This window comes from Hypomesus nipponensis, chromosome 25 (assembly GCF_054491055.1).
Source record: "Hypomesus nipponensis isolate SF chromosome 25, ASM5449105v1, whole genome shotgun sequence".
Classification (NCBI taxonomy): domain Eukaryota; kingdom Metazoa; phylum Chordata; class Actinopteri; order Osmeriformes; family Osmeridae; genus Hypomesus; species Hypomesus nipponensis.
Genome location: NC_140385.1, coordinates 9,463,507 through 9,476,645, shown reverse-complemented (window position 1 = coordinate 9,476,645; position 13,139 = coordinate 9,463,507). Strand labels below are relative to the sequence as shown.

General features: G+C 44.5%; 1 protein-coding gene across 1 annotated transcript in view; it reads left to right on the top strand.

Moving 5' to 3' along the window:
• The window catches only part of ptprda (protein tyrosine phosphatase receptor type Da), a 132,576-nt gene that overhangs the window by 106,680 nt on the left and 12,757 nt on the right, over nucleotides 1-13,139 (top strand). Inside the window, exons 21-27 of the mRNA XM_084690958.1 lie at nucleotides 558-670; nucleotides 3,053-3,094; nucleotides 3,682-3,779; nucleotides 6,932-7,055; nucleotides 9,666-9,841; nucleotides 11,682-11,801; nucleotides 11,946-12,100. Of these exons, the coding sequence (XP_084547084.1) occupies nucleotides 558-670; nucleotides 3,053-3,094; nucleotides 3,682-3,779; nucleotides 6,932-7,055; nucleotides 9,666-9,841; nucleotides 11,682-11,801; nucleotides 11,946-12,100 (828 nt within the window). The remainder of the gene's footprint in view (nucleotides 1-557; nucleotides 671-3,052; nucleotides 3,095-3,681; nucleotides 3,780-6,931; nucleotides 7,056-9,665; nucleotides 9,842-11,681; nucleotides 11,802-11,945; nucleotides 12,101-13,139) is intronic.

Below are 13,139 nucleotides of genomic sequence, written 5' to 3'. Positions count from 1 at the left end.
AATGTGACCTTACTGACCAGCCATACCCTATATCAGCTGTTTTTTGCACAGAGCATCTTATCCTTATCTCCCACAGCCGATTGTACAATCATGACTGCATTCCATACAGTACCAATGTTAATATCGGTCTCCATCCTCTCTGTTAGCAGTGAATGAAGAAAGAGATCAAAGGTCGAAGGGTTTGTCTGTAGATTAGGACCGCAGGGTTGTCAGTAATAACATCAGACAGACTCATCTTACGTTGGATACATGTATTTGTTGATTATTGAGACATGACGGTATTGATTCTAGCTCTAGCTTGTGGTTTTGCTGTTATGTCATCTTCCTATCCCAGAGACATGTGCATCATTCCTTCTACAAGGGAATCCTTCATTCTCAGGCTGCCGACGCCATGGGGCATATTTGACAGTCTCCGATTCATCAGTTCTGTGTATATGTAGTGCCTGTTAATAACCGCAAACCGATATGGTACACAAGACTATACATCACCGAAATGGCCTGAAACACTCAAGTGTGAATGTCACATTCCATTCCCTGTTTCCTTCTGTTTCCTACAGGAAAAGAGCAGAGTCCGAAGCCAGGAAAGGAAGTCTGCCCAACAACAAGGAGATGCCGTCCCACAACCTCACAGACCCTGTGGAGCTCCGACGCCTCAACTTCCAGACGCCCGGTAAGGACTCTCGGCACAACCAACGCCGAAAAAAACTCCCGCTCTTATCGTGGCAAAGCTCCATCCCTGTGCTTCTCAGCTTTGTGATAGCATCGCGACGAGGGGCATCCAAAAACGGGTCAAGCGTGGGACCTCGTACGATGCTAAAGAAGGCTAAGAGCTGACGCCGTTGGATTATTCCGTTGTTTCAACCTGTGTGATGCATGACAGGGTCACTCCTTCAATCACAAGCTTAGTCACGAACAGCCTCATTGAAAGTCAAAGCTAAATGCTACAAAACAGGAGGACCAGTGAGAATTGCCATGGCCAGTGGTCAATAGACTGGATACGTTCTAGACAGGTGGCCGAGAAGGGACACAGGGTCAAAGTCCCTCTCTGGAGAGACGGCAGTAGGGAGGAGAGGAACAGAAAGGCCTGACACTTCCACACAACAGCAGTCAGCCTCCTAACACCTGGGTCACTTTGGTCGTCGAGAAGCTGTCATGCTGACTCGGAGCGATGCTAGTCAGCGGTGGATGACATTGGTACACAGGGAAGTCACGGGCAGCAGTCAGGTGACAGGTCTCGAGACCATGAGAAGTGTTGCGGAGGCATGCCACATTCTGGTTGGTACAGGACAGGAAGGCCGGTGACAGCCTGTGAACATAACCGCTTGACCTCTTAGGGGGTCACGTCTATGATGTTACTCGAACCCCCCTTTTTTTTGCAGTTCCTTTTGTCTGTCTCTCGTAGAGGCAATTCCTAAACAGGCCTGCTTGAATTGGGCCTGAGTTCTTCTGGCACTCACTGCATAGGGACAGGTGTTCATGGACTGCCAATAATGTTGTAATATCAAAGCCATATTTCTCAGGTCAGTTAGTATGAAAGGAGAATCCATTATCTCCATATGGGTTTTTTTGGTGTGAAAAAATTGCATATTTATGAAAACTCTTCAATGACATTAGAGCCATTACTGACAATTCCAACTTGGCAGATGGGGTATTAGCCCCTCTCTCCCCCCCCCCCCCCCCCCCCTCCCTCTTTCCATTTTCATTTAGAGTAGAAAGCGCGGTCAGATCTCAGGCACACGCCCCCCTATCTGAATCCTCTCCAGCCATCTTGATTAGCTCCACACGTCCCCCCTCCTTTGGCTCAAACGCCTTTTCGAGAGGGTCTCTCTGCCCCCTCTCGAATTGCAGTAAAAAGGACCAAACATCTTTGTCTCCTTTCTGACATTCCCCACTTGAACATCGCAGTGAGGTGCTACATTAGCCCTCCCCCCTGCCCACCCTCGCCCGCCCGCCCGCCCCCTCCTCCCTCCCTCCCACTCTCCCTCCCTCGCTCCTTCTCACCTCGTTGCTCCTCAGTGCACATTTTCATCTTGAGGACACTTGATGTTCGCGAAATGCCGTGTGGCGAGCGCGCCCTTTCATTGTCACCGCTGCTGGAAATGGGTCTTGAGTGGCGGGCCCGTCTCTGGGAGACGTGAGAGCGGGGGGGAGAGAGTGAGAGAGACAGGGAGAGACAGAGAGAGAGAGAGAGAGAGCAGCCCCGCTTTTTCCATTAGCTAATGCCCACTTGTGTTATCGGTGCAGATGAAAGACCACAGGCGTGCCGGAGAGACGTGCGTCTCCCCGACGAAAGTGGCGAAAACAGCAGCCCACGGATACCGCTATTATAAAAGCCCGGCTATCTGAAACATGATGGGAGCACTTTGTGGACACCGTTGTTACGCACCCCCGTGGCCGACATCGTGTCCTGAGCAGACACCTTTTTTTCCCTCCTTCCCACAAGACGTTCCTCAGTGTGGATACAGACCCACTCAAACCCCTTCCTCTGATGTCGTACCACACCTAAATGACCTCAACGCTCCTCACTGGGAACGCACTTTGCCTGTAGAGGAAGTGCTCTTTGCACACCCAGACCCCCCCCCCACACACACACACACCACCACCTCAGTCTACCTTGTCAAAGTCAAATAAACTTCCCGAGCAAGGAGGAACTTTATACTGTGCACCATGCATGTGTATCCTGTGCGAGGTCGGCGTTTTGGACTGATATGAATACCAGACAGGACTGTGTTGTGGCCTCACTTGAGGTGTCTTTGGGCTGTCCATGCTGTCCATACTGTTTCGATTGTCCTTAGCTTCCCCTACCTGTAGAACTCCAACCAGCATGGCGTCCTGCTAGTTTTTAGCATGTGGATGTGTCTTACTAACTGATATATGTGACTGTGCAATGATCATTTAGTCGTTCAGTCAATAACTGTAGTTCCTTGTCACCCTACCCAACTGTCCTCTTCCCAATTGTTTTGGAAAAAAAAGAATACAGAAAAAAAAGTAGTCATCACATTGCTACAACGTCTGCGACTTATTTTTATTTACATCGCCGTTTCCTTCACAGGTCCAGGTGCGCCTGGTTACCCCAGTAACCTCCATTCGTCAAGTTAGTTGGTCTTGTTTAATGCATTTGCCATAACCTTCTCAGTTTTTTTTTTTTTTTTTTTCCTCTTTCCTCTTTTTTCTGCTCAGCCTTGTGGTTCTGTCACACCCCATCTAATCCATGTGGTGTTTGTCATGACATCACAGGAGGGCGGAGTTTGAAATGACACCGCCTAGTAACATGTCATCACTCAAAGCAGGCGACAACATCTGGCTTAACTGTTTCTTTGTTTGTTTGTTTGTTTGTTTGGATTGGTTTCCTCATTTATTTCTTTGTCTTTGTTCCTTGTCCTTCGCCACGCCAACTTTCGCCGCTGCTTTCTGTGTCAATAACATTCTCTCTCTCACAATAGGGAGGTAGAGAGGGGGGAAGTGTGCTCGATGATCCTCTCATTGGCTTCCTCGTCCATGTATCCTCTATGAGCATGCCCACTGCTTTGAGTGACCAATCGAGCCTAACAAACGACCCACTTCTCCATTCCCCTTGTTACACACATGCAGCTTTCTAATGATTCACTTCTGGCTTGTGGCTCGGAGACTCCACCCCCACCTCACCCTCAGTGACTGACTTCTCGTCTGTGTGATTGACAGGCATGACCAGCCACCCACCTATCCCCATCATGGACCTTGCAGATCACCTGGAGCGGTTGAAAGCAAATGACAACCTCAAGTTCTCCCAGGAATACGAGGTAATTACCAATCAGCCATGATGTTTCCGTTAGTAGTAACTTGATTACGTTTTGAAAGATCATCCATAAAGTCACACTCATATGCATGTTAGTCCAGAGTACCACCCTTGGCACTGTTGGTTCATGAGGAAAGAGACCAGAGCCTGGCCTCTGGGTGACCTGAGGTGGTCATTATCGTACAGATGTGTGTAAATCCTCGAGCACATCCTTGTAATGATATTTTCCAGGAACCCTTAATCCCGTCATTACAGACGTGTCGCGCTCAAGTGTACCGCAGTCCGGCCCCAACCTCGTTGACTACCAGCTGGCATTGGAGGAAATGAAAAAATATTAAAATCATGGAAAAAAAAGTTTAAAATAAAAAGGAAAATCGTGATCTCTTCCCATGGACAACCTGTTCTACCAGTCACACGCCCGAGGTTCCAAATCCTCCAATCTGGCCGGGCAAAGTGCAAACGAAACATTTATCCAGTCTCAGTGGGCTGACGGAGTGAACGCACCCGCATCGGTATCTCTGAACGGCAATCAATTTGCCATTTACGTGGCCGTTCGGTAAAAGGTCACCATCTCACCGACGCGCCGTAATCTCATTAGCCCAGGCAAGCGGAGGCATCAGCAGGGATGCGCCGACGGAGTCTCTTTAACTGGAATGTGGGAGGGAGGGGGCGAGGGTAGTCACTGGTGCGGTAGTGAAGACATAATCCCATTCCTGTGATTTGATCAGCCAGCGAGCTATGAAGGAAGCCTGCCCGACTTGATTGATTGATTTTGAGTGGCAGGGGCCAAAGTAAAGTTATTGTCCCCAGGTTTCTTTCCCCCACTCCCCCGTCTCGCTCATCGCTCTCCTCAGTCACTCTACAACGTGGAATTAAATACCTGCAGAACCCAATAAATATGACACTCGCCCTCCCGTCCCCCCCCCCCCCCCCAAAACCACCACACCCACCCTCTCTGTTTTTGAACCGCAACTGCTCTCTCTCCGACGGTAGATGGATTCGGCGAGGAACACAATGGGAGTAAATCTAAATAGATGGAACTGCGTCTGCTGAACGTCGGCGGAGCCCGAAGTATTGTGCCAGAGAGAGGGCCTTTCAGGGGCGCTGAGTGTGACAGAGCTGCGGTCACCCTCTCTCGCTCCCAGTCTCTCAGCCTCCTTCTCTCTGCAGGCTCTGCCGTCGCTCCAAACCGTGAGGTCACTATGTGGCCGGCTGCCAAGCTGCCCTTCCATTATTGCAGCTTTAGTACATTGAATTCTAATTCCGAGGCAAGGTTTTTCATGAGAATTGGAAAGTAATTTTGCCAGCACAATGAAACAAGCATTTCTCCCCCCCATGAGCATGTTGTTCCCCACTGTTTCAACACGTTTTGATCAAATACTGCGGCGTCGCAGCGCTTTCTGCTCCTGCTTGGTGATTTCTGAAGATAAAGGCCTCCCTACAGAGATTAGTTCCTAGACTTTAAATCGATAAAACCACGAACTAATATGTTTTTTTAAAGTAAATTAAGCACTTTAAATAACAAATAAAAAATTCAGCGTGCTTAGGAATAGTATGTTATTCTTGGGTCATTCAGGTGATGACATCTAACCAGGTTTCAAAATTAAAAAAATACAATAATTCCACATCTAAATAACTTACTGTTAGAGAAGCCTACTGTTCACATTGCCTTTTGGGTACATAAAAACTTGTCACTGGAATTGTGGCTTTTTCCCCCAGAACGTGACTGTAATTCAACTCATAATGATATAAACAGTGATATAAACAATAGAACCCTGATACTTCCACTGACATGAAAAAGGGAGTCCTGTCTTTCAAATCTGATCCTTTTTACAGTTCCTATTGTACTTTATAGCTCAGTTTCTGGTAGGGTGCTCTACATGGAAGGGATTGCTGGTTCTCCAAATTCCTGCTAATGACACTGGCGAACATGATCAACTCTGACTTATTTAAGAGACCAAGGTTAGCTTGAAAGTCAACACGCTTTAAGACGCTTTGTTGGTGCCAGTGCGTCAGTATTCTATCTTTCCCTCTTGGTTTCTGTCTCCTTTCCTTTTTCTTGATTTTCACGGCTTACAAGACCAATTTTCACCAATTGTATGGTTCTCTGCAAAATGTAATTTGAAAATTGTCAACGAATGAGTTGCTTGCAGGCAGATAACTATCAGCATTCCATTTTCAAAAGACACTGATTTTTATATTATTTTATATAATGCTATGTGAAGAATACGACTTAAGGCCAACCATTTAACCCACTGAAAAGGTGCTTCAGTTAGCACAATAATTTTGGGATGCAAGTATACTTTCCTCATAATTTGTCAAGCTATCATACATTTCAAACCGAAATGTTTTTGAATATTGGAAGTTGGAATGAGTACCATGCTTATCATTAATTTCAAAGATCAAGCACGCTAGTTACACACACAGAACACACTCAAAGCTTACTTCAGGTGCTATTGATACACAATAACACAGAGCTTAATTTAAAACTATAAGATAGATCAAAAGAGCCTCATATCGTTGGAACTCATAATTATCTACGGTATTCAATTGACACATTCTACTTCAAAAGAGTATTTCATTGTCATGGTATTAAAATGAACGTCAGTAACATCCGATGACCGTGGTTAGACAGCATTTGAAAAGACATTAAAATACAGAACTGTATGTGTCGGTCGGAAAACTGTGACAAATTGCAGCGTCCTTCATGTTCTCCCTTTCAGATACCCTGTGACTGGTATTCATGCATGCAAGCATGCATCACCAGATACATATGGCTGTATATTCATGGAAACCAATGGAATGATGGTGTTGGAATGTGGCAGTGGGCTTGCAAGCCTAAATTTAACAGCTCTTGTCACTTACACAAAATGTCTGTCACGCAGCATGCTAAAATATCCCTTGACGCTTTGGAAATGTCCAAAATAGCAGTTGCTGAGGTGTGAAGTGCAGAGCCTACAGTATCAAGCAAAGAATTCAGAAAAGTTATCATGTAACATGAACCTTAAAAATGGTGTCACTGAGCAGATTTATGTGTTGAATGACGCAACCTTTCTGCTAACCATGTTGAAGTTTGCCCCAGTTGAAGTCCTATGCTAAGCTAATGTAACATATGACAATAAATGAGGATAATGAATATTCACACGTCTCTTTCAGTCCATAGACCCTGGACAGCAGTTTACATGGGAACACTCAAACCTGGAAGTCAACAAACCAAAGAACCGCTATGCTAATGTGATAGCGTACGACCATTCGAGAGTCTTGTTATCTGCAATCGATGGTAAGCATTGGCCATTTTACTGCCTTCCCTCCTTTATCCCCACTACCTGGCAAAAATTTTTGGAATAACACACAGCACCAAACACTTTTAGATTCCTTTCATATATCCTCCACTTTAAACCACATTTCTTTCACAAATATGTTTTCCATCAAGGATTTCCAGGTAAATGTACAGTGTTTAAAGTGGGCCCCTAAACGGCTTTCAGAGTAATAGTTTTCAAATAAGAAATACATTTTGGTGATTGACTTAAAGAGGTAAAACTGCTGAAGTCTCTGCAGTATGTGTGGCACTTCCACAGGATAAAATATATGGACCGCATATAAAGTGATGATGTGGTCTGATGTGGAATGAGCACACACCCAATTAATTAATTAACCATTTCCATTCAACAATTTCCACCGACGGAACGGAAAGTAAACAACCACCCACTCTATATTGACTAATAAACGGATGCTAATGTGACAAAATAAAGATGTCGAGTCCCTTTGCAGTCTCCCAGAAAGAACACAGCTGAGTGTTGATGGACCTCATTAGCCAGGCACAGAAACACATCTGCACACCCACGCTGGAGCTTTTGTGCGGTAGCAACCGAACAGCACGCAGCCAAGCAGGCTTCGGGGACTTCCCCTAAAGCTCTAACAAAGCCTTTTGGCAGCCAGGACTTATTTGTTTACTTCAATTGAGTTCTGGCTGTGGGGACTGAAAGGCCTCACTATAAGTAGCTCATTAAGCTATAGGGTGGAAAGATTCTGATAGTTTGTTTTTTTTCTCTCTCAGCCAATGCTTGGTACTGCGTCTTATGTGCAAAGTCATGTGACAGTCTATTAGCTTTGAATGTGCTATAGAAAATGATAGGTGTCATTGTAGTTGACTAATGTTATCACATGATGTATGCGTTACTATGCTCTAGACGTTGACAATGATTAGTAAGAGTTCATGACTGACTTTGGACTGGAGATTGTATGTGACCTGAGCATACATTTCTTACACTTTCAAAATAACAAAATAATTCCCTGGGAAAAAGAACAGTTATACAGTTCCATGGAAAACATTTTTTTCCTATTGTTTTATTTTCCAACGTGGTCGAGGCACTGGTAAAGAAGACAAACTTGACTCATAGGACAGCTTTTGCCCAGAATGTTCCATCTCACTGAAAAAGGAAGATCAAAACAGAATCCAATCATCTCAATTTCTGAAGCATATACTTTTCTTATGTGCATGGATAGGGAACTTAGACAGAAAACTGGTTATTTTCAGTTGTTAAAAATGCCTTGATGAATCTCTCACGACGTCTAATGCAAAATGTATAGGGGGGACTACTTTTATGCCCCTTAAAAGTAACTGATAACTGTTCAATCTTGTACATGAACAAATTCATGCATCTGACTTTTCATGACCCATTGCGATTCTAGGATTCCCAATTCATTTCCAGGAAGTGATGTAAAATAGTGCTGTTTGTGTTTATGTCTTGATGAGCATATATTCACAGTTCTGGAAGCAGATGGTCGCGTTTTCTACAAATCCTGAGTGACAAGTGTGCAGAGAAACCATTTAGCAAATATCCGTCAAACAAACTCTTGTTTTCACTAAACCATAATGATGTATTTTTTTCCCACTCATTCTTCTCATTTTGAAAAGCCGGGGGCTTAAATTATATTTATCCCTTGTCCATCACAGAAATTCATGGCGAGCAGAGCGCTAGAATGGAGTATAAGGGCAGAGAAAAGTGAGATTTTGAATGAACTCCTATCTAATTCTTCCTCTTTTCCTTTTTTTGACGGAAGTTACCTGGGAAAAAAAAGATGGGGTGGGAGGGAGGGAGGGAAGAGGGAGCGCGGGCGGCTACGAAACGTGGCATCCATGCAGATGAGACTTATCTTGCTAGACCATGTGTGTGCTGAGCCCCCAAACTGCCAGTCCTGAAGCATTGACTAGCTGTCAGCGCCGTCGTTTTCCTCCAGATTGGAAAAGACCGCGGCACCTTTCATTTGCAGAAGGAGGCGAGAAGGAGAGAGAGAGGAAGGCAGGCAGGCAGGCAGGGAAAACAGTTTTGCCAGTTTTCTTGTTGTTTGTGTTTCCCCTCAGTGTGAGGTTTTAGAGAGAGGTGTGTGGGGGGAACAGATCTTAAAGAAACACACTATCTTTTGTTTGAAAATGGCCGTGGGTGGACTAAATGTTTTTTGAACGATAAACACTCTATAATGGCAGGTTTCACTCTATGATTCAACAAGTCAGCTGCCATTTTGTGTAAATACAGAAAATAATACCTTGTTGCCTGTATGTGAAATGTTCAGTCAATACCATTGAGTTAACTAGTGTTGCTGTTGGAGTCTGGACATCTAAGTGACTTCACAGTGGTTGGAGTCCAATATTGATCCATGCAAACAAAGACTAAAGTTGTCTACTACTTATTTTCTTTACCCACTGTGTTGTACTTACAGATTCAATTACCAAAAAACAAACATGAAACAATCAGCCACTCAAGATTAAATTGCTCTACTAAGTAGACTCTGCAGTTCAGTGACATTACTGAAACCAAAATCTGACAGCCAACCAACATCACCCAGTTCTATCTAACGACCTCTTCAACTTTGATCATGTGTTCATCAGGTATCCCTGGGAGTGATTACATCAACTCCAACTACATTGACGGCTACAGGAAACAGAATGCTTACATTGCCACGCAGGGGTCCTTGCCCGAGACGTTTGGAGACTTCTGGAGGATGATCTGGGAGCAGAGGAGCGCTAACATCGTCATGATGACCAAGCTGGAGGAGAGGTCCAGGGTAAGCACCTCACCATGGAAGCATCATGGCTTTGTGGCGTTGTCTTCCTGAATCCCAAGTCAAAGCTCTTGTTTTGGCAATTATGTAACTTTTTCCTACCTCGGCAGTTGTTACCCGATTGTCGAAATTCAAAAAAGATTTGAAGTGTGAGTTTGGAGTCATTTCAAATGCTTATTTTCCAGTGGCTCTACCCTTATTCATGAAACAATGAACACGCAAAAACCTTCATATTCATCATCGGTTATTTGTGTTTCTTGACCTCCCCATCTCCTTTACTCTGTGTTCCTGTCTTTGTGTGTGTGTCTGTTGTGTCAAATTATACTCCTTCAGATGCCTTCTTATTTCTTCTCCAAGGCAAGACATCTTCCAGTCTGTCATCTATCGATGTCATTCACTTCTCCCTTCGCCACAACATGATCTGATTTCCTTATATTTATTTTTTGTACCTTTTGCTGCTGAAGCGTTTTCTATCTGTAGCATGGCACACTTTGGTTTGACAGCACCGCTTTGAACCGTCACTGGATTGGTTCGCTTTAAGTTTCCTTAAGTCGGTATCATTCAACACATGAACCAAACCAGATGCAAATGAAATGTGTCGCTCATTCCAGGTTAAGAATGGGTAAAAGTCACCTTGCCGAACGCTTTGCACAAAAGTGTAGATGGTGTGGTAACACAAATCTTGCATTGTCTCCACAAGTCTCCCCGATCACTTTTATGTCTGTCCCTGATACAGGCCCTTAGACAAGTTGCATTGTGAGAACACTCCAATCAGTTGCACCGGAAAGTACATTCTAGTCATGGTGTTGCCTGTGGATGCAAAATCTAAAGTCCATTTCCTTTGCTGTTTAATATTACAGTCACATATATTGCTGTTTATAGAATGTTATGACTAGTTATTGTCCTTTGTGAACCCCTAGAAATTTGATGTGATAGGAGAATTGCTCATAGCTGTGTGTGCTCAAACAAAAGTAGTCACAGAGATGGTATTTTTCCCTCAAACTGCGCTAATGTTTGACATTTGAGTACACAATTCTCATTGTTTAATTGCCACCAACAGTCCTCCCTGAGGTATTGTTCTGGACATTTGTTTTCTTACCCTGGAAGAGAGCAAAATCTGTCTTAGTGCATTTTGCTTATCCTGATGTTAAGAAAATAGCTTTAGCATATGCCAAATTAAAATGATCTCAAACTATGCAATGTATATTATTGATACACCAGCATATCTTATGGAAAGGCAAGACCATTGTTGATTGGCTGATGTAGTGAGTTCACTTTAAATGGAAAAAGAGGATTGTGAAAAAAAGTAAATGTAGTGAATATTTGGAGAGGGAAGGCATCTGCATAGGAACTTTTACTTCCTCTTTGCATTTACAGTGCTTCCTTTTGGCAGCAAAACAATAATACTGTAATGGAACAGTGTTTTATTGGCTGTTCACTGGGCAACAAAGCACTGTAATCATAATAAACTTGTGCCTGTAATGTGATTGGAAAACCCGTGGTTACGATTGTAATTATAGAGCCTGTCGGCTTAATAAATAGCACTGTCTGCTTCATTGGAATGTCTTGGAATGGCTGTTTCCTCAATTGTGAAATCACAGCAGTCAGCAGAATAAGGAGGAATTGGCAGCCGTCTTCTCCTATATGCTTTTTGCGCTGGCTTGTCTTATTAAGTTAGTGAGACTTGTGCCGTCGATGTGTATGAGTGCTGATATGGTATTGTCTTGTGGGAACAGATCATTAAGTAGCTACTGGAGGCTGGAAATGAAATGGGGTTGTAGAAGGAGAATAGACACACTCGACCTTGTCTAATGTGCCTTTTTTGGTTTGCCAAAACCCGCAGGTGAAATGTGACCAGTACTGGCCCACGAGAGGGACGGAAACCTACGGTCTCATCCAGGTGACGTTGTTGGACACCGTGGAGCTAGCGACGTACTGCGTCAGAACGTTCGCACTTTATAAAGTAAGTCCCACTTTATTCCTGAGATCCCAAAAGTGCCCCCAATCAACAAGAAGCGAATAATAAAGAACCCCCGACATCTTGACGCTTTGTCAGAATGTCAGATTCGAGGCGATTTCATTCATCCGAAACTTCCCTTCCATCCAGAATGGCTCCAGTGAGAAGAGGGAAGTGAGGCAGTTCCAGTTCACTGCGTGGCCGGACCACGGGGTGCCGGAGCACCCCACCCCGTTCCTGGCCTTCCTCAGACGAGTGAAAGCCTGTAACCCGCCAGACGCGGGGCCTATGGTGGTGCACTGCAGGTGAGCAAATGATTGTGCGGGAGTGGCAGAGGGGATGGAGAGAGAGAGAGAGAGAGAGAGAGAGAGAGAGAGAGAGAGAGAGAGAGAGAGAGAGAATGACAGAGAGAGAATGACAGAGAGAAAATGACAGAGAGAGAGAGAGAAAGAGAGAGAGAGAGAGAGAGAGAGAGAGAGAGAGAGAGAGAGAGATGGTTGGATAGACTTAATAGAAAAGAATGCCCAAGATGATGCCAACAGGAAACCAGATATATAGACAGGCCGAAGATAAACATGACAGAGAGAGAAGCAGGGATGAAGAAAAGACCAGTTAAACTCACCATCAGTTGAAAGGAAAAAAGAAAAAGATGTAAAAAAACAAGATAACATGAGCTAAATACTACCCACTGAGACCAAAAGGGATTTTCAGATCTGAAGGTATTCTGCCACAACAGACTACACAGATTACTGTGTCAGTGCCCTCAGCAAACTTGAGCATCCTTCCCACACAATCACACACAGACATGTTCTCCTCCCCTCTGTAACATGTCGCACATCAGCAGCGCACAAGAGCCCCGGCTTATCCCTGAGGTTGGTGCATCCGGCAAAAAAAGAAAAGCGCTAGCTTCACACTTCTTTTTCGACTCCAGCGGGCCAGACTCCCGACAGAGGGGCACAAAGAGTGGAAGAACACAGCTGTCTGGGTCCTCTCAACCCGGCAAGTCATCAGAGGCTTTAGAGCAACAGAGGGGGGAAGAGGGAGAGAGAAAGAGAGGAAATATGAAGGAGCAGAGATAGCGAGTGGACAAGAAGATACAAACTTGTGTCGGAAACTGACAAAAAAAAAGAAGGGATTACCGAAGAATTAAAATTACCGCATGCCAGAGTTAATTAGAGCCACTTGGAGAATCAGTTTAAATTGAAAAATCCCAACTTTTTACAGAGAAGCAGAATGTGAGAATTAATGTCACTCTGCAGATGGGAGTTTTAATTCCTTGCCCTGCATCAGATAAAGGGCTGCGCTTCAAATCCCAAACACTCCCACAGGCTTGACAGGCCGCCA